The 20,406-nt window shown below is 49.2% G+C and overlaps 1 protein-coding gene across 2 annotated transcripts; it reads left to right on the forward strand.

The window, feature by feature from the left end:
- Positions 1-4,298: 4,298 nt before the first annotated feature.
- Positions 4,299-14,835, forward strand: TARM1 (T cell-interacting, activating receptor on myeloid cells 1). 2 transcript variants are annotated; one of them, XM_081118338.1, is made up of 10 exons: positions 4,300-4,719; positions 7,655-7,687; positions 7,811-8,116; positions 8,423-8,722; positions 11,629-11,667; positions 12,059-12,142; positions 12,250-12,277; positions 12,587-12,624; positions 12,846-12,883; positions 14,548-14,835. In XM_081118338.1, exons 1-10 carry the CDS (start codon positions 4,686-4,688, stop codon positions 14,695-14,697), a joined length of 1,050 nt encoding a protein of 349 aa, XP_080974464.1. In that variant the 5' UTR covers positions 4,300-4,685; the 3' UTR covers positions 14,698-14,835. The 2 variants fall into 2 exon arrangements, with proteins under 2 accessions (XP_080974465.1, XP_080974464.1); XM_081118339.1 differs by lacking the exon at positions 7,655-7,687 and having other exon boundaries at positions 4,299-4,719.
- The last annotated feature ends 5,571 nt before the right edge of the window (positions 14,836-20,406 follow it).

The following is a 20,406-nucleotide window of genomic DNA, read 5'->3' on the forward strand; positions in this document are numbered from 1 at the left end:
CAGGGGGCTTGGAAGCTAACGCCCTGGGGGCAGCTTCATTGCTCTCCATTTTCCCTCTCCGTTTGCCGCCGGCTGCTCTCTGGAGGAGGCCGCCACGGTGTTTGGGCGAACTGTTCTAAAAGCTGTTGAGCCCGGCCGGGCGGGGCTCAGCGGTTGAGCTTCGACCTAGGATCCAGGCGATCGGGGTTCGATTCCAGGTCAGGGCACATGCCCGGGCTGCGGGCTCGATCCCCAGTTGGGGGCGTGCAGGAGGCAGCCGATCAATGACTTTCATCATTGATGTTTCTCTCTCCCTCTCCTTTCCTCTCTCTGAAATCAATAAAGATATATTTTAAAAAAACAAACAAAAACTGTTTAGTGACAGCATTTATATGTCCTAGCAAAGTCACAGCAGGTCTTACATCATTGCCCAGTTCTGCACAGATGTCACCAGGTCTCAGTGCCTCCTCAGTTCCCCGGTTGCAGGGCCTCTGTGCAGCCAGATTTCAGGGGGTTCCGAGCACTGGTGGTTCTGTATTTTAGTTCTACTTTTGATGTGGCTGCGGGAGGCGGCGGGTGCAGCGGTTACCTACGCCGCCAGCTTGGTGCCTCCAGCCGGTCACTTTTGCCAGGCGCTTCCCATGCTATGTCAGATCATCCCCAGCAGCCCTCTAAGACCTGTACGGGAGTTTAACCTGCAACTTCAGGTTAGAGTCCGTGTGGTTCCGGCCTCCGGGTTTCTTTTCCCCACGGTGGCTGTGTCTTAGAAACAACGAAACCACCCCACAACCTCTTCCAGTTTGTTGAGTCAGGACTTCTGGGTTTTACTGGCTTTAGTTTCCTCTGTCACTTCCATCTGTAAATGAGGAAGAGGTAGGGGAATGTTTAACATCTAACAATTGCAAAACAATTTACAGTTTTCGAGGCAGTGGTTCCTTTTGTCTGTCACCCACAAAGGCTCTGAGCCCCCAGGATGTCCTCATGACACATCCAGCATGGTTCCCGCTTTCTGTTCCTGCTGGCCTGGCTAACTGCTCACCCTTCGGGCCTCGGATTGGACACTCTTTCCCCTGCAAACTCCCGCCCATCCCACCATGCTTCCCTCGTGCCTATCACACTCTGAGGACTTAGCACACTGTATTCTTTTTAAAAAACATTGATCGGCTGCCTCCCGCACGCCCCCTGCTGGGGATGGGACCTGGAACCTGGGCGCGTGTCCAGACCGGGAATCCAACGGTGACCTCCTGGTTCGTGGGCCGATGTTCCACACCTGATGGGCTAGATTTTTTTTTTTTTTTTTTTTATCAGGTTGAGGCAATTCCTAGTTTGCTGAGAATTTTTATTATGTGTGGATATTGGCTTCTGCCAAATATTTTTGCTGCATCTATTGAGATCTTCATAGTGTTTGTTAACTTGTGAATTACATTGCTTGATGTTTTAAAATGTTAACTCTTTTATATATTGTTGAATTCAATTTGCTAAAACTTTACTGATTAAAAAAAAGAGAGAGATAGAGAACGTTTTGAAAGCCTGTAATAAAAGGGTTTGATCTAACCAGGGAGATCTCTGATGGCTTGGCTAAAGAAGTGCTGTGAGATCTGAAAATTGAGCAGACATTAAGTAGGGGAAGAGGGGCTGGAAGGGTGTTCTAGGCAGAGGGAACAGCATTGACCAAAAGTCCAGGGGAGGAGGACTGTCCTAAGGGACTAAAAGTTGTGAGCTACAGTCACCTAGTGGCCACACGTCTTTCCTAGATCAGAGTCGAAACTCTGGACTCACTACAGGTCCGAATAGGAAAGATGGTCAGTGTGGTCGAAGCCGAGAGTGTAGAGACGAGAGAAGTGTAGGAAGGTAGGGCTGGGGCGTGGGCCAGGCTGCCCTTGTTCGTTATAATAAGGCCTGCACTGCGCATCTGCTATTCAGACGGAAACTTGACAAGTATGGTCCTGGCTCTCGGGAGCACTAGAGTCCAAGAAGGATTTTCTGCAAAAGCCTTAGATAAATTCTCCGAGTCGGCCTGCATCCCCCTTAACTTGCATTAAGAATTTATTTACTTTACTTCTCTCCAGGGGAGAAATACAGCAATAAAACACTGTGAACATTGTTCTCAAATCGGGGTGCCCTTTTCTTAGAAACACGACATGAGAGTCATTTCTGTCGTTTGCCAAGGATCTCCAAATGCCCCCCACTCGGGGCATGACTCTATAAACGAGCGAACTGGCCTCTGCGAGTTGGCCCTACCTGTGCACTTCACAGCAGGCTGAGATCCGTTAGCCCAAAAGCCCAACGGGCACCAAGCTCAGATGTTTATATATCCAATTATTTTAAACAAAGCCCAAATATGTAGATTTTTAAACTAGGCAGAGCCTGCCTGCTTTGCCTACCCCATGGAGTGGCACCCCGCAGCTGCTAGCCATAGGTAAACCCAAAGACAGTACCTCCGAGCGACAGTGCCTAGACACAAGGCCCCTCTGACACCCTCTCCCTCTTGTCCCTTGCCCCCTTTCTCCTTCTGGGTGGTGCTTCCCCTCCCCCGCCTTTGCCTCTGGAAGGTTTCGTGCCGCAGGGGAGCTCCCCACACGCACACCTGTCGACGCCGCATCGGAACTGCAGCCTTGTAGTAGGGCCGCCCTTGCTAGCCTTTGTCTGTTCTGGCTGGACAATGAGTTGTCAATCGCACTGACAAGTGTCGCTTCCAGGATGGAGCTTTAATCCCAGGAACTCCCGCCCCCTACCCGAGCTTCCTCTTCTCCCTGACCAGGGACCAGCAATGTCTGGTATGAACTGGCCGGTTCACCCGTCTGGGTGCCCGAGGGACAGAGGCGGGAACACAGTCCCCTGCCACACGTCTGTGCTAGTCCTCCCGCCCCGCCTGGCCACGAGCCCGGCCACGTTGCCCCGCTGTGTGCGCCCGCCTCAGTCAACTTGGGCTTTTATCACAAAATGCCGCAGCCTGGGTGGCGCAGGGGACGATGCCCAACCAACTGAGCGACACCAGCCGGGGCCCAGCCAGGGCACTCGCTCGCTTTTTTTTAATCCTCAACTGAGGATATTTTTCCCATTGCTTTTAGAGAGAGTGGCAGAGAGAGAGAGAGAAGCATCGACGTGAGAGAGACACATGGGTTGGCTGCCTCCCATGAGGTACATGCTCTTAACCGAACCTGAACCTGGGGCCCTTCGGTCTGAAGGCTGATGCTCTAAACATGGAGAAAACTGGCCAGGGCCTCACTCTTTCTTTAAATGCAGTTTTTCTCATTCCACAGCACCTCACCTAAAATTTCTAAAGCTTAAATTTTAAAAACATTTAAAGTGATAAAGTTAACTGATATAAAATTCAGCAAATTTAGAAAACACATTGAGCAAAAGGAATATATGTATATACAGGGGTGGAGGTGGGCAGAATAGGTTTACATTGTGAGTACACGAAACACAGAGTTTTTTTGTATGTTATTAATCAGTGTATTATTTATTTGTATTACAACTGTAAACCTACTTTTGCCCACCTGTGTGTGTGTGTGCGCGCGTGTGTGTAGTGTCCCAAAAAATGTATACACACTTTGAATATAATTATAAGGGCTGTGTTTATTAGAGTACATTTCATTTTCAATTAACAGCTATCAGCTGTTAAAGTGTATATATAACCCTGTATGTATATTTATATATTGGCTACAAGTTTACTACTCAGGGAATAGTACTTTAAAACACTAGATCGCAACCTTCTAGAAATTTCCGTGTGGATGTCAGCTCTCCTCTATCATCTGGATCCGCCATCTAGGTTGTCTCTACATCCCTGTAGAGCCTCAGCCAGATGTGGAACACGGATCCTCCAAGTTCCCCTGAAGGGCCTTTTCCACCAAGGGCCTAATGAAGAGGTCGGCCTTGCTGAGGATTTCACAGGAGATATTGAGGGAACAGGTCACAGCAGAAAACTGACAACTTTTTATTATTATTATTATTGACGTTTTAGAGGAGGGGCGAGGGAGGGAGAGAGAGGGACATGGACTTGTTGTTCCATAGATTTATGCATCATTGGTTGACTCTCGTATGGGCCCTGGCCAGAGATCGAACTCTTAACCTTGGCGAATCAGGACGACGCTCTGACCCACTGGGCCACCCGGCCAGGGCACCGTTTGTCTCCTTCAAATTGCTTTTCTGCCGTGCTGCCCACAAGGGTTCTTCGTTCTTAGATCTTCTTTCAGGGTCTGTTGCCTCATCCCCCCAGATTCTCCCTTCCTCCCCAATGTCCCTGCAACGTCCTGTCTCTGTTATCAGCTGTGTCCCAGCTCCAGCCCTCCGACGTTCCGGGGGGCGGGGGATAACCAGAACTTGTCCACGTCACTTCCACTCACGCCCTGTTGGCCCTGGGAGAGTGAATGTAGTTGCCATTCTGCCTGCCACGGGCCAGCTGATTCTGCTGTCGTGTAGAAGGGGGTTATGAAACCAAGAAGCAAGTTCTCACTCTGCGAAGATGTCAGGGCTGGGCCACGGGCGCTGTGAGTCAGGCCTGTGGCAGTGGCTTGAGGGGGCTGCCAGAAAGTCATCATTTCCTCATTTCGACGGGAGGCAGAAGCCGTGGGTATCTCCAAGAGGAGGCTTGGAAACAGAGCAACGCTGCTACTGCACACCCAGGAGCTGAGAGAGGACATTCTGACCTGACCACAAACGGCAAAGCTCAAGGAAGATCCCTGAAGGAGGGTCGGGGCACCATGATCCTCCCACTCCTGGCCCTGTTCCGTCTTGGTGAGTCTGCAGCGGGGCGGGCGCCTGAGGGCGGCGGCGCGCAGGGCTGTGGAGGCAGCTGGACTTGGGGTGACTTGAGGGGTAGGTAAGGGGGTCAGACGGGTAAGCAAACAACAGGAAGTTTCATTTCCCGAATACCTACTACATAGGAGGAACGTGTTGGGTGCTCTACACACATTTTCCTCTGTTTCCCAAATTCAGTCATTCCTGAACTTCCCAGTGACGCTTTGCCAGATGTGTGTCACACATCTGTATACTTTTTTCTTTTTTTGGTTACTCCTCACCTGAGGACATTTTTTCCATGGATTTTGAGAGAGGGAGGGAGGGAGGGAGTGGGGGGGAGAGAGAGACATCAATGTGAGAGACGTCGGCTGGTTGCCTCCCACACACGCCCAGAAGTGGGGCAGGGGACCTAACCTGCAACCCAGGCACGCACCCCTGACGGGGCACGGCCGTCGTCAAGGAGACGAGATGACGAGTGTAGGAAAAGATGTGGAGAACAGGGAATGGCTGGCGGGAATGTAAACGGGTGCAGCCACTAAGGAAGTTGTTCCAAAAGTTAAAAATAGGGCTACCACATGACCCAGCAATTTCCCTTCTGGGTATTTATCTGAAGGAAAGAGATATGTGCGTCCCTGTGTTCACTGCAGGATTATTTACGACACTGAAAACATGAAAACAACCTAAGTGTCCATCAATGGATGAGTGGCTGAAGGCCATGAGATCTGTCTGTCTGTCCACCTATCTGCCATGTAGATACACAATGCAATATTGTTCAACCAGGAGAAAGACAGACATCCTGCCATTTGCAACAGTGGGGATGGACCTTGAGAGGGCACCATGCTAAGTGAGATTAGTCAGGCAGAGAGAACAAATACTGCCCGTTCTCATTCACATGCGAATCTAAAAATGTTGAACTCACAGAAACCACGAGAGGAACGGTGGCTATCAGGGGCTGGGTGTGGGGGGAGAAACGGGAGATGTTGGTCAAAGGGTGCATACCAGCTTCCAGCTACAAGGTAAGTTCTGGGGATCCAGTGTACAGCATGGTGACTGTCTTAACACTGAATTGTGTATTTGCAAGTTGCTGAGCAAAAAGTGTCCAGATAGTGCCCAATGTCCCCTGCAGGGAATCGCTGGTATAAGCTAGACCACCTACAATGATGTCTAGAAACACATTTCTTAGGGCCAGTTTGATCTAGAGCTTTGAGTAAGGCTACCAGGTGGGAAGGGTGGGGGACACATGCTTCACTCTTCCAAGTCATGTCAATTTGGGATTTTTGAGATTTACTCTGGAGCACCAAGGAGATGACTCACAGCCAACTGCAGTGTCAGATACGTATTTAGGCTGTTGTCTGAGAGCAGAAAGAAGTATCTCAGAGCAAAGGACAGTTTTCAGCAGCCAGATGGTCCTTGTCCCAGGGTGGGGGTCTCCCTGCCTCTTTCTCCCACTCTCAGTTGATGTGGATGGGGATGGTGGTGTGCTGAGAGGGGGTTTCGGGGGAGCACTGCTACTTCTGGATCATCAAAAGTCTTTGCAAATGACTCTCCCTGTTCAGAAGGCTTCAACTCAGTCAACACGTATTTGTGGAACATTTGCCGAAATCTGGGCACAGTCCTAGGCACCAAGGATGCATTCTCTGCCCTCGAGGGGCTCGTGTTCTAGTGACTCCAGACATCCTAGGAGCTTTCCCAAGAGCACGAGGAATAATGTGTCATTAAAATCGAAGTGTTTTCCCCCCAAATTCTGCCACCATTGATCTCTCTCTCAGTCTCAAAGCCACGGCACCAGGGGAAGGGGTGGGTCCTATGCCCTCTACAATGTGGGCACATCAGGAGACACTGGGGTGACCACTCAGGGTGACAGAGACGTTCAGGAGAGGTCTAGTGTCCCTTGTCCTCTCCTCCACCATGAAATCTAGGGACAATATCCCAGGATATGGTAGGAGAGTAAGATGGGTAATGGATGGTGATGGGCCAGAGGGCAGGGAGAGTGCGGGAGGGTACAGGGGGATAAGTGGTGATGGGAGGAGATGCAACTTGGGGTGATGAACACACAGTACAATATACAGGTGACCAATTGTAGAGCTGTACACCTGAAACCTATGTAATTTTATTAACCGAGGTTGCCCCAATAAACTCAATAAAAAAAAAGGATGTCCGATGGGGAGAAATGGGTAAGTTATGGAGGAAAGTGGCAGGGCCATCAATGTCATGGGGGCACTGCGACAGGCACCCGGGATGGAGATCTGGGACAAGTGAGAAAGGTAGGACACTATGTGGCAGGCTCCCCAGAGATGTCCATGTCTTGATTCCCGGAACCTGTGAATGTGTCTCTTTATGTGGCAAAGGGGAATTAAGGTGGCAGATGGATCCAAAGTTGCTAATGAGTTGACCTTAGAGAGATGATCCTGAATTATCTGGTTGGTCCCAACGTTATCACAAGGGTCCCTAAAGTAGTCAAGAGGGAGCAGAAGAGGAAGTCGGACTTAACCAACACGGCTGGGTATGAAGATGGAGGAAGGGGCCACAAGCCAAGGACTGTGAGCGGTTCTAGAAGCTAGGAAGGCAGGGGACGGGCTCTCCCCTCAAGCCTCCAGAGGGAATGCAATCCTGCCAACACCCTGATTTCAGCCAGTGAGACCGGGATGTTGGATTTCTCTCACCTACCGAACTGCACAAGGATACATTGGTGGTGTAATAAGCCAGGAACCAGGTGGTAATTTGTTAGAGCAGCCTTAGAAAACTAACAAGATGCAAATATACGTCGGTGCCAGTTGGGGTCCTGGGGAGGGGGGCGGCTGGGACTGCTGGGGAATGTGATGATGAGGGTCCATTCTCAGCAAAAGCCCTGGACGGTCCCTCGGGGACCAGGTCAGGGTGATGACATGGGCTCCAGGCTGGAGCTTCTGTCTCATGGACAATTCCTTTGCAGGGCTGTGTGTTGGCATAGAACTAAGAAGAGATGGTGAGTGTTCCTAAAGTGAAACCTTCCTTCGTCACTCCAAATTTCCCGCATCCGTCGTATCCCTTCTTCGTTTAGAAGAACAGGTGAGCAAACCACTCAGCCCTGGAATCTGCTTCCTTCCAGAGTCACTCCCCAAGCCCTCCATCAGTGCCTGGCCCAGCTCCGTGGTCCCTGCCAAGAGTAATGTGACACTGCAATGCTCAGCTCCTCCCACGGAGGTCAAGTTCAGGGAGGTCAACTTTGCTTTCAGAAGGCAAGGAGATATCATAGACTCCCCGCCATCTCCTGGTTCCCCAGAGGGCCTGGTGGAATTTCAGCTCACTGACCTACAACACAGTAACTCTGGAGAGTACACCTGTGACTACCACAGAAAAGTGAGCCCCACGAGGAGGTCACCAACCAGTGATGCCCTTCTACTACTGGTGACAGGTGAGGACGGGGTGCTTAGAATGACACAAGTTCCTCTTAGGACAGGGATGAGAAAGGATCCAGAGAATGAGAGTGGAGCGGGGGTCTCATTTCCACTGTAAATGGGGAGTCGGTGATGGGGAAAGACAGGAAAGAGTCAGGGCTTGTAGGAGGGAAATCTCCTTCCTAGAGTCAGAGCAGAACGAGGGTGAGATCAGGTGTCTGTCACTTCCCACACTCCTTGAGAACCCTGCCAGGACAACAAGTGTTGCTGAGGGGGGACCCAAGGCTGCTCCACATGACCTCTGAGTCTTCCTTCCCTTACAGGAGGGTTTCAACATAAACCTTCCCTGCAAGCCCTCCAAGGTGGTAAGGTGTCCGCAGGAGAAAATGTGACTCTGCAGTGCCAGAAGCCTGACCACGTGACTGAGTCTAACATGTTTGCTCTACTGAAGAAAGGAATTTCAATGCCCATAAAGCACCAGAGTCCAGTAGGAAAGGAGACAGCCTTTGTCCTTCGAAATGTGACAGTCGGTGACACTGGGGACTACAGCTGTGTGTACTACCAAACAAAGCCTCCTTTCTGGGCCTTGGAGCCCAGTGATCACCTTGAGATCTGGGTGATAGGTAAGGTTTTTACCATCAGGACAATAGCTGGCTTATCTGCCAGCTGACGTTGTGCCACCTGGAGAACATCAGAGGGAGGTTCTGTCCCTACATGACCCTGGAGCTTGGGGGAAAGTCACTTGGGGAAAAAGGAAGTTAGGGCCAGGATCCTGTGGAGTGGACAGGACCTTCTGCTAACAGGGAGTGTGAGTGGTGCAGAACCACAGCAAAGGAGGCCGGGGGATCTGTAATACCTGACCCCACTAGGAAAATAAGACATAGCCCAAAGTCACTGCCTGGCAGGTCCCCATTCATTTAGAAGACATAGTAAGTTGGACCCGCTCTCCACAGAAGGGGCAACTTAAATACTTCTGGGTTACTCAACTGCTGGTTAATAGTGGTTTCTGTTCCTCAATTCTTGGCACAGGAGGAATCTGATGAGTTTCTTACTCGATGGTTGTAATTATTGCTGCTTTAGACACAAAGATGCCGATGTAACCAGTGACCAGCAATGACCCAGGAACTGCTGTCGAGCTCAAGCTAGACCTTTCCTGTCGTCCTTCAGCCGCTGCCCAAGTCCTGGCAACTGTCTCCAGGGGCCACAGGCTGAGGAGAGGAGGGTGTCGATGGGCGTGTGCTTGGAGGACAGATGACTGGGGGCAGGTGCAGGGACACGCTACTGAAAACAGGCCGAGTTCTCCTTCAGGTCTCACCAGAGCCGTTCACAAACCACTTAGTTGTATGCAGCTATCGTAGGACTGGAACAGTTAACCTGTTGCTACACCAGCGGTTGGACTTGTGGAGTTGTGGGGGTCATCGGATCAGCAAGGCAGGAGGCGGAGCAAGGTGGGTGGCAGTAATCCTCACAGGAGAGGAGAGGGAAGCAACTGGCCTTAACCTCACTCCTTACTTTCCTCACACCATATGTCACCTCTCAACTCGGTGACATATGGCAATGTCTGGAGACTTTTTTTAATAAAAAAATGTTTTATTGATTTCAGAGAAAGGGAGAGATAGAAATATCACTGATAGAAATATCACTGATGAGAAGCATTGATTGGCTGCCTCCTGCACGCCCCCTATTGGGGATTGAGCCCGAAATCCAGGCATGTGCCCTGACCGGGAATCAAACCAGGGAATTAAACTGCAACCTGCTGGATCATAGGTCAAGGCTCAACCACTGAGTCACATTGGCCAGAGCTGGAGATGTTTTTGGTGGTCACAACTGGGGAAGGGGGCATGCTCCTGGCATCTAGGAGGTGGAAACCAGAGATGCTGCGAAATATTTTACAATGCACAGGATCCCCCTCCCCACAAAGAATTATCCATTCCATGTCAATAGGGCAAAAGTTGAGAAATCTTTCTGTAAACCCACTGTCTAGTTTCTAGACACCAGTGTTCTTGGCAGGGACTTTGGGGATGGACAACATACTCTCCTCCGATCCCTGAAACCTCTAATTACTTAAAGTATGTGCCCTAAACCAGTGGCTATTCAAGAAATATACATCACCTAACTTGGCACCACCCGTCACCAAGGTCACTTGTACCTCTCCCTTTACTCCAAAGCTCGTTTTGTCTCGTTTCCCAGTTATTGTTTCTGAACTTGAACAAGTTCACTGTGGCCTCCGGTTCTACAGAAAGCAGAACGCAGCAGACAGGGAGGGCAGAGCTGACAGAGTTATGATGAACAGCACCCCACTTCCTGATGGTGCTATAAGAAGGAAACAGCCTGGTAGGGTGGAAAAGTGAAGAACCAAAGGCAGGAGCACAGGGAAGAGAGGGAACACGTGGCCGCTTCCTTTTCTGAAGTAAAAGCTGAAAGAGGGAGCTCTTGGGGTCCCAGGGTCTGTTTCTTCTACTTTGTCAACTCCAAGGCAGGGATGCCACAGGTCTGAATGGTGAAGCGATGAAGTGACGCAGGGAGGTGAGTGTCACATCTGCAGAGCTAGGGAAGCCTGCATGTAGTACCAGCCACACTCCTCTACTCACAGGTGCGTGACCCGGTGCAACTCAAGTAACCTCTGAGCTTTAGTTTATCTGCAAAAAGCAAAATCCACTCTTCCTCTATCCTAACCGCTCTGTGCAGGACTACAAAGCAGAGACGTGGCTACAGGAAGACGAAAGGTTGTGTGAGTAGGCGCTCGAACCCATTAGGTGGGGTCATTGCTATTTTGTCCTCAGAAGCACCAGAGAAAATGGGCAACATACTCCAGTGTCCTGGGAACCAGCCATATCTGATTTAAGTGAATTCTGTCCCGCTGTATTATCCCAGGTTCTCCAGAGAAATATAACCAATAGGACTATATATTATATGTATGTATTCTATTACATATTTAATTTTTTAAGTTTTATTTTTATTTATTGAGAGAGAAGGAGGGAGAGGGAGGGAGAGAGAAACATCAGTTTGCTGTTCTACTTATTTATGCATCATTGGTTGCTTCTCATAAGTGCCCTGACCAGGGATTGACCCAACCTTGGCATATAGGGACGGTGCTTTAACCAACTGAGCTACCTGGCCAGGGCTATTACATATAATACATATGTATATACACACAGATAACTTTGATTATAATTATTGTAATATGTAATACGCTATATATAACAGGTGTCCTATACTTTTGTTTTCTTTTGGGAAACTTGTAAAGTACGACCCAACAGAATAGAAGATAACAGATAGTCACACACCACTGAGAATTAACTTGTCCTCATTGAGTCGTATTTGCTACAAGTCCTTTTCTTCCCACAAATAGAGTCCTCTTTCCCTCCCCACACCATTCCCATGACCTTGCCCCTCCAGTGGGAACTTCCAGGTTTTTATACATTCACAATATAGGTACACCTCTACCAGTAACAAAGACTTTCAAACATTATACACCAACGGTAAGCTATTGCAATGGTGGTCCTGCAACTTGAATTCTGTCTTCTAGATGAAACGGAGTCTCCCAAGAGAACAGGAACAACAGTAGGTAAGAGAAGAGAGCCTCCTGGGATACAGAGTCCTTCAGACATGGGATGAGGCTCCCAGAGAGTTATCTATTGCTGGGAACATCCTCATGGATATTTCTTTATACTTTGGTGATGGTTCAATGCAACACCTTTTGATGTGGGTGGGGCTGGGAGTCCTGGCTCTGCCTAATCAATAGTTGAGTTCCTTTGGAAGTCCTTCAGCTCTCTGACCCTCAGCTTGTACCTCTGTAAAGTGGGCATCATTCTCTCTCTCTTCAGTGGTACCTGTGAGCATGAGAGAGATACAGTGAGTTTTCAGAATGTCCCAGGAACACAGTCAGTGGCAGACAATTAGGGATCAGAACAGGGCTCAGGAAACCAACTGGCCTCTCTCCTGCCCTCCCCTCACAGGGACCACTGAAATCATCCTCACTGTCACCTTCACCTTACTCTTCTTCCTCGCAGTCTTCCTCATCTGCAAATACACCTGCTGCGGTGAGTTCAGGGGAACAGTGGCCCAATCTTCTGGGGGAAACAGGAGAAACATAATGACAAAGCTACCACCACAGGGTTCATCCATCCCCTTCTCTTTTTTATCCCAGGGGCAGCTCTTAACAAGATGACCAAAAGGTAGACCACCTAAGAATCCCATCAGCCAACCAATGCGTTACCCTCCCTCGTTTCCTGAACTGCTTGATCTTCTTTGTTATACCAACCTTTTATGCGCCCCAGACCAGCTCCCACAACCACCCCAAGCTCTCTCCATGTTCTCACCCATATATATCCTATATGCAATATAATATGATTGCTTGGAGACCTGGGGGTGGGGTGTCTGAGCTGGGAGTAGGTAGAGACCTTGCTTTGCATCTCACCTCCACCCACACAAGGATCTTGATTTCTCTCTCCAACTTCTTTATCTCCAATGCTTCACTGTCTCAGCTCCCGTTCCTCTAAGAAAGCTGAAGAAGTGGTGACAGGTAATCAACGAGGGAAAGAAAGTGGTGGTGGGTGGGGGGTCCATGTGTGGTGTGTGCACACTTTGGATGCTGTGTGCGAGTCTGCATATGCAGGTGTGCAGGTGGTACTTATGCATGTGTATATGTGAGTATGCATGTGAATATTGCATGCAAGCATGCATGTGTAGACCTGACCCCTGGAGCCTGGGGGCGAACCAATGGCAGAATCTTCTCCCTCCCAGGTGCACCTCCAGCTATGAAGGGCTGCTCTCCTGCCCTGGTGAGTTTCCCATCAGCCCCTTGCTCAGTCCAGGCTCTCCATCGCTCCCGTTTAGTTTTGTCAATGGTCTGGCCTCTGCTTTCATCTGCCTCAAACCCTTCCTCTACATTTCAGGGGAACCTGGTCTGAACTCATCTGTGCTTCTCTGGCCATGGGACCTTCAGCCCATGATACCTTTTTGAGGACACTTCCCATCCCCTAAATGGGTTGAACTTCCTAACAGAATTAACGGGATGGTTTAATAAGCTCACAGCCACAGAAAGATCAGTAGGATGCCAGGCGTGGCATAAGCACTCAATGCCTTGAAGCTATTATTACAACTATCTGTGAGACCCAGGCAAGTCACATTCCCACCCTGAGCCTCAGTTTCCTCATCTGGATAATGGGGATAATAATCCACCTCTTGGTGTAAATATGGTAAGATCCCTCTCTGTAAAGCACCTACCACACTGTACACCACACAGCAGATCCTAAATCGGTTATTAGTAGCAATGTTAACAGTCACCCTTAATTTTTCCCTTTTTTAAAAATTTTGTCAAAATTCACCATTATAGCATGTACAAGTCAGTGACATTTGGTATGTTCACAATATTGTGTCAGGATCACCATTATCTAGTTCTAGACATTTTCATCTCCCCAAAAGGAACCCCCAGGGGCACCCTTTTAGCAGTTACCTCCCTCCCCCAGGCCCTGGTGGCAACTAATCCGCTTCCTGTCCCTATGGATTTACCTATCTTGAATGCCTCCTACCAACCCTCATTTTGGTGACTGTTTGTATAAGTTATCTATTGCTGCATAACTGAGTCATCCCTAAATGTAGCAGCTTAAAACAACACAGGCCTCACATACTTGTAGGTGAGGCTCTGGAGGGGCTAAGCTGGGTCTCCAAGAGCTGTGAGGAATTATGGCCAGGGCCAAGATTTGCTTCCATACTCACCCAGGTGGTTGTTGCCAGGGTTCACTTCTTTGCTGGCTGTTGGCTGGATACCACTCTGGCAGTAAGGGCCTCTCCACAGGGCAACTCAGAACATGGCACCTGGCTTCACCAGTGTGAACGAGCCAGGGACAACAGAGAAGTGGGCATGAAAGAAGGCACAGTCCGTCGTTACCTCGTCTTGGACGTGACATCACACCTTTTTTGGTGTATTTTTGTTTTTGCTATATTCCTTTGATAGATGTAAGGCACTAGGTCCAGCTAACCCTCAAGAGGGGAGGGGAGCCCTGGCTGGTTCTTCTCAGTGGTTAGAGGAGACCGAAGGTCAAGGGCACAATTCCCAGTCCTGGTTGGGGCACATGCAGGAGGCAGTGGATGTGTCTCTCTCACATCGATGTTTCTCTTCCCACCCTTCCCTTCCCTTCCACTCTCTAAAAACCAATGGAAAAATATCCTCCAGTGAGGATTTAAAAAAAGGGGAGGGGACCTGCCCTGGCCATGTGGCTCAGTTAGTCAGAGCACTGTCCTGTACACCAGGGTATTGGGTTCAATTCCCGGTCAGGGCACATATCTAGGCTTCTGGTTCGATCCCCGCTTCAGGCATGTATGGGAGGAGGCAAGTATGTTCCTCACCCACATCGAGGTTTCTCTCCCTGCCTGCCTGTCTCTAAAAACCAGGGTGAGGATCATAAAGGCAGAGGGGAGACCTGATCTTCTTGCTTACCTTCAGGATGAGGGAACTCAGGAGCCAAGAGCTGAAGAACCTCAGGGAGGGACGTATGCTGAACTGAACCCCAGAGCCCTGAGCAAGGGCCCTTCCAGCCAGGTAAAGCAGCCTCTGGAAACCTGCGTGTACTCAGTCCTGAAGATAAAGACATAGCCAGGAGAAGATCTGGATCTGGGAAGAACCTCCAACAAGGGGATAGTCCCACTCTTGGGGGACTAGGCAAATGGGGATACCTTTCCTCAAAGCTCTAATTTAGACTTGTTTCCTTCTAAATAAATTTTTTTTTAAGTGAGAGGTATTACTTACACAGAATAATACGCCAAAAGATGACTCAGGATGGGGATTCTGGTCATGCCAAGATGACCAACCATGTGCCCGGCCGGAGTGGCTCAGTGGTTGAGCACTGACCTATGAATCAGGAGGTCACAGTTTGGTTCCTCGTCAGGGCACATGTCTGGGTTTTGGGCTCGATCTCCAGTAGGGGCATGCAGGAGGCAGCGGACTGATGTTTCTCTCTCTCTCTCAAACGAATTTTTAAAAAATATTAAAGACGACGACCAACCATGTGATTAAAGGTTGGAGATTTGAGCCAGGTTCTATCAGCCTGACATCTAGGGAAGAGAGGGAGGCTGCAGACAGACTCAGTCATGTGGGCAACAATTCAATCAGCCGCATCTTCATGTGCTTGGAGAGTGGACACATCCTGAGGATATAGGAAGCTTCACGCTGTGGGTGTCTCTTCATTCAGCTGGTACTGATTTGTATTCTTTATGATAAAATTGTACTTCTAAGTACAGCACTTCCGATCAGTGTCTCTCTCTCTCACATTGATGTCTCTCTCTCTCCCTTCCACTCTCTGAAAAGCAATGGAAAAATATCCTTGGGTGAGTATTAAAAAGAGAAGTGGGGGGAAAGACGGGCTCCTGGATAATATTTACTAGTACTTCCCCTGCACTCTTTCTGCTCTCAGCCAGCAATCAGTCAAATGTTGAAATTTCTGTATTTATTGCACGGCTTTTAAATTTTATTTCATAATTTCCATCATTTTATCTAACTTGGGAGAATTCCAGTCCATCATAGTACCAACTTGCTTGAGTTGTCCCCAGTATTCCTGGTGCAGGTGTAAAATGTCATCCACTATATTTTCATTTTCAAGACCTGTTCTTGTTTCTTGTCGTATCTTGTTCTTTTCCATAAATGCTCATTCTTTTCTTAGATCTGTTATCTCCTCTCATAACTCTGAAGATACGCTTATGAAAATCACATTCGGATCATAACAGAAATGACTCTGAGATGGAAGTTCTCTGTTTCATCTGCTCCCTGCACTGAGTTGGGCCCATCAGATCACAGATGAGTCATCTCCTCTCATTACAGCTGAGGCGCATCCTTTCATATGTGCCAAACTGTATATGTGATGAGGTAGGGGGACCTGTTTTTGTCCACTGCACTTCTCTGGGTGCTGGGGGGATCACTGGGCCTCTTTCTGGGCTGTGTATCTGTGGAATTTCTCAGTGCAGGGGTTCTAGGTATCCTTGGGCACCAGAAGTTTCCTGTCCCTTCCACTCAATTACTAAAACTCATGGCTCCTGCTGAGAATAAACCCCCTTGGCTACTATCTGGTCAAGTGCAATAAAAATAAACAGAAGTCTGGATCTGCAGATAGGATGGGTGAGGTGCATCAGAGGCAGTGGTTGCTCCCTCTACAACCTTGACCTTGCTCAATCTCCACCTTGGCCTCACATGGAACAGCTTTAGCGATGCTCCTACCCCCCCAATGTGTGGCTGTCCATGTCTACTTTAGACTGTGTTTTTCCTCTTCAATCAGAACCCACTTTTAATGTGTTTATTCTGAAATCATTATAGATTCACAGGAAGTTGCAGTAGTACAGATACTTGTCTCTCCATCCAGTTTCTCCCAATGGCTCCATTACTCACCCACTACAGTATCAAGGAAGGAAGTTGACCTGAGTACAATGTGTGTTCAGTTCTATCTCAGTTTATCATGTGTTGAGATTCATGTAGCCTCGACAGCCCACACACTGATCTGGTCCATCACCATGAAGATGTCCCTCATGCTGTCCCTTTACAGTCACAGACAACTCTTTCCAACACCGCTCTTCCACCCTGGCAACCGATGATTTCTTCTCCATCTCCAAAATATTGCCATTTTCAACTCTCACACACACATACACACACGCGAACATTATTTAGCCATGAGAAAGGATGATATCCTGCCATTTGTGACAACACAGAATGACCTTGAGGACATTATGCTAAGCAAGATACACCAGGGAAAGACAAGTGTCTGACCTCTCTTATACATGGAAGCTAAAAAACTCAAAACTGTAAAAGAGAGGAAAATGGTGGTTACCAGGGGATTGAGGGTGGGGGAGGCACGTGAATAACACTGATGTCTTTTAGGGCACAAACTTGTAAGAAGTCATAAACGAGCCACAGAGACCATGCACAGTACAAACCTCGGTTCTAGAACATCTCCCATCTCGGACAGTTCTGTTCTTGACCAAGTTGTTCACAGGAAAAAATGCCTTGGTTGTTGTCGACCAAAACTTCAGTTTTTGACCTGACGACCCTTTCAAGCTGATACCTCAGCATGACAAAAAGCGTCTCTCAGGCAACCGACAAAGGAGAGAAGGCTTTTGAAATCGACCATTAGCCCAATTTCAAAATACAAAGAGGCCATCAAGAGTGCTGCTAAGGGGGTGAAAGAGCACACAAAACAACAATCACAGGCAACTGAATAGGTAGAAAAACTGGTTGATTTGGCTAAACTAGTATTTCAGAGGCAGTGATATATGAACAATTCATTTAAGGCTAGTAGGGGGGTGGTCTGGCACATTTAAAAAAAGCGTCTACTTATAGATTAAACAGTACATTAGACATGTACTGTATATAAAGAAAGATTTAAAGAGGGAATCATTTGTGGGTCCGGAACGGTTTCATTCAATTTACATTATTTCTAATGGGGGAAAAAATGATTCGGTTTTTGAACAAACTGCTTCTCAAACAGCCTTCCCGAACGAATTAAGTTCGAGAACCGAGGTTTCACGGCATAATAACAGACAACATTGTACAGTAAACCCTCATTTAACATCACAGGTAGGTTCTGTGACTTTAAGCGACGCCACATAACGGAAACCAGTTTTGCCACAGGCGAACTGATGTCAACAAGAGTTAAGCACCCAGGCGTCCTACCCACTTTATAACCAAACTACACTGCACAACGTGACGTCATTTGAGAACCTGCTATCTACCATTATGTAATAGCCAGCTCTAGAAGGAAAAACACCCCCTGGCATATCTGGGGTGCTCTTCTGGGGGCCACACCTGACCGAGACCAACAATCAATCAGTGGGAGGGTCTACGAGAAGCGCTACGGCTTAGGGAAGTTCTCTTACTCTACCTAAGAACTCTGCTCATAATAAGTTATTATTTATTATTCCCCTAGGGCCCACCTTCCCCCCCTTCTGCAGATGCTCCTCCATCCTGCCAGGCCGGCTGCGCACGGCGGTGCCGCCCTTTCTCCTTCCGGGACAAACCCTTTCCCGCCCAAGCACCGGGCCGCCCTTTCTCCTTCCGGGACAAACCCTTTCCCGCCCAAGCACCGGGCCGCCCTTTCTCCTTCCGGGACAAACCCTTTCCCGCCCAAGCACCCACCGCCCTTTCTCCTTCCGGGACAAACCCTTTCCCGCCCAAGCACCCACCGCCCTTTCTCCTTCCGGGACAAACCCTTTCCCGCCCAAGCACCCGGCCGGAATTTCCTGTCGACAGACCCAAAGCACCAGACATCTAAGAACCCGGGACCTCCCGGGCAGGCCGAGGTGGCGGAAGAGGGGAAGCAGGCCCCGGGGGGTGGGGTCCCCTGCGCCGCACCCCCTGCCCCACATGCACCCCCGGCTGCGCCCCGCCCTGCGCCCCGGTGGGCGTGCGGGACCACGAAGGCGCGGCCGACGTCTTCCAGGGCGGCCGCGACTCGGCGGGCGACGGCGGCGGTACTCACTGTTGGGGACGCCGTGCTTCCTCCCCAGGACGCGAGCGGGCTGTGCGGGGTGTGTCAGGGACCCCCCAGTTCTCAGGCTTCTCCTAGTAGAGACGCTGAGGCAGCGCCTGAGCAGAGGAGCGCCCAGAAGATTCGGGAAAGCGCACGTTGCGCGCGCACTCCCCCAACCACCACCGATGTATTGCGCATGCTCCCTGGGGGAGGTGCGAGGAACGTGCCTGGGAGGCGGCGTGCGTACGGAGCGTGCGCGGGAGGAGCGTGCGTGGGAAGGGAGGGAGGCGTGCCTGCGGGGCGTGCGCGGGAGGCGCAGCGTTGGGGCTGGCGTGCGTGAACACGTGCGGTAGGCGGAGTGGCTGCGCGTCCCGGAGCGAGCATGCGTGGTGGGGTGGCGGGTGCGCGGCCGGGGCGGGTGCGCGCGGCTGGTCCCAGGAGGCCGGGCGCCCTCCCTTTGCTGCCCAGACGTGGCCGGAGTGCACTGTCCGTGCAGGCGCTCGCCTTACTGCCCGTCAGCCCCCACCCCAGCCCCACCCCGCCTGTCACACACCCCAGTGTCTTGTCTGGTGGGAGCCAGCTCTGTGCACGAAACAGCCCCCGCCACCCCAGCCAGGGCCACTCGATCAATGACTCTCTCATCATTGATGTTTCTCTCTCTCCCTCTCCTTTCCTCTCTCTGAAATCAATAAAGATCTATTAAAAAAAAAAAAAAAGATTTCAAGGGGTACGTAATTTTTTGTTTTTATTTATTTTTTATTGTTGACGCTATTACAGATGTCCTCCGCTCCCTTCCCCCTTTGCCTGCCTTCACCCGGCCCCCAGCCCCTCCCTCCCCTGGCCATCGCCACACTGCTGTTTGTGTCCATGGGGTGGGCGTACATGTTCTTTGGCTCATCTCTTCACCTTCTTTCATCCAATCCCCCCTCCCCTCCCCTCTGACAGCTGTCAGTCTGTTAAGAGGCTCATGATTGTCCATGGAGTAATTCTGCTATTCAAATTTAGTCTACATGTGTGCACAAAAACACATACAAGCATGTCTATTTTGCACATTTATACAATAGCACAAATGTGGAATTAAATGTCCCATAATCTATTAAATTAAACTATTATGCACTTATAAAGAAAATAAAACTATTATGCATTAAACTATTATGTACTTATTAAAGAAAATAAAATTATAAAAGCAAATAAAATGTAAATAAAATTATATTTTTAGGTTAACACTTAGAAAGCAATGAGTAGCTGGGAAGGAACAATGACTGAATGTTATGCTTCTAGGGAGGGACTACTCCCGTGATTCATTGATGTTTCCTCCCTGGCTCCTTAGAAGATGGGATTATGCTCTTCTCATTTGGAGAAATAATTGAATGGAAGCTTTTCAATGTCCCTAGATTACTTTCTCTTCTGTAAAAACATAGCACATTTACAATCTGACTCCTGTGTGACCCATTTGTCATGGTTTACTAGGGGACAAGTTTACTCAGCCTCAAAGGCAGACATATTTATTTATGGTTTTTGTTTGTTTGTTTTGTTAACCTATGTGCTCTGAGAGGCTGTGAGTGTCCAGCTTTTACAGAGATCCCAGCATTTCAGACACTATGTGCTTGCAGAGCCACCTATTGTGCGAATACCAACTTTCTGGTTTTGATGATGTACTATAGTTGTATTACCATTGGGGGGAGCTTGCGGATGGGTATGTGGGAACTCTGTATACTTTTTTTTTTCTACTCTCAAACTATTCAAAATATATATATATATATTTTAATATATCTTTATTGACTTCAGAGAGAAGAAGAGAGAGGGAAAGAGAGTTGAAACATCAATGATGAGAGTCATTGATCGGCTGCCTC

Source organism: Miniopterus schreibersii, assembly GCF_964146895.1.
Source record: "Miniopterus schreibersii genome assembly, chromosome: 18".
In the NCBI taxonomy this organism is placed as follows: domain Eukaryota; kingdom Metazoa; phylum Chordata; class Mammalia; order Chiroptera; family Miniopteridae; genus Miniopterus; species Miniopterus schreibersii.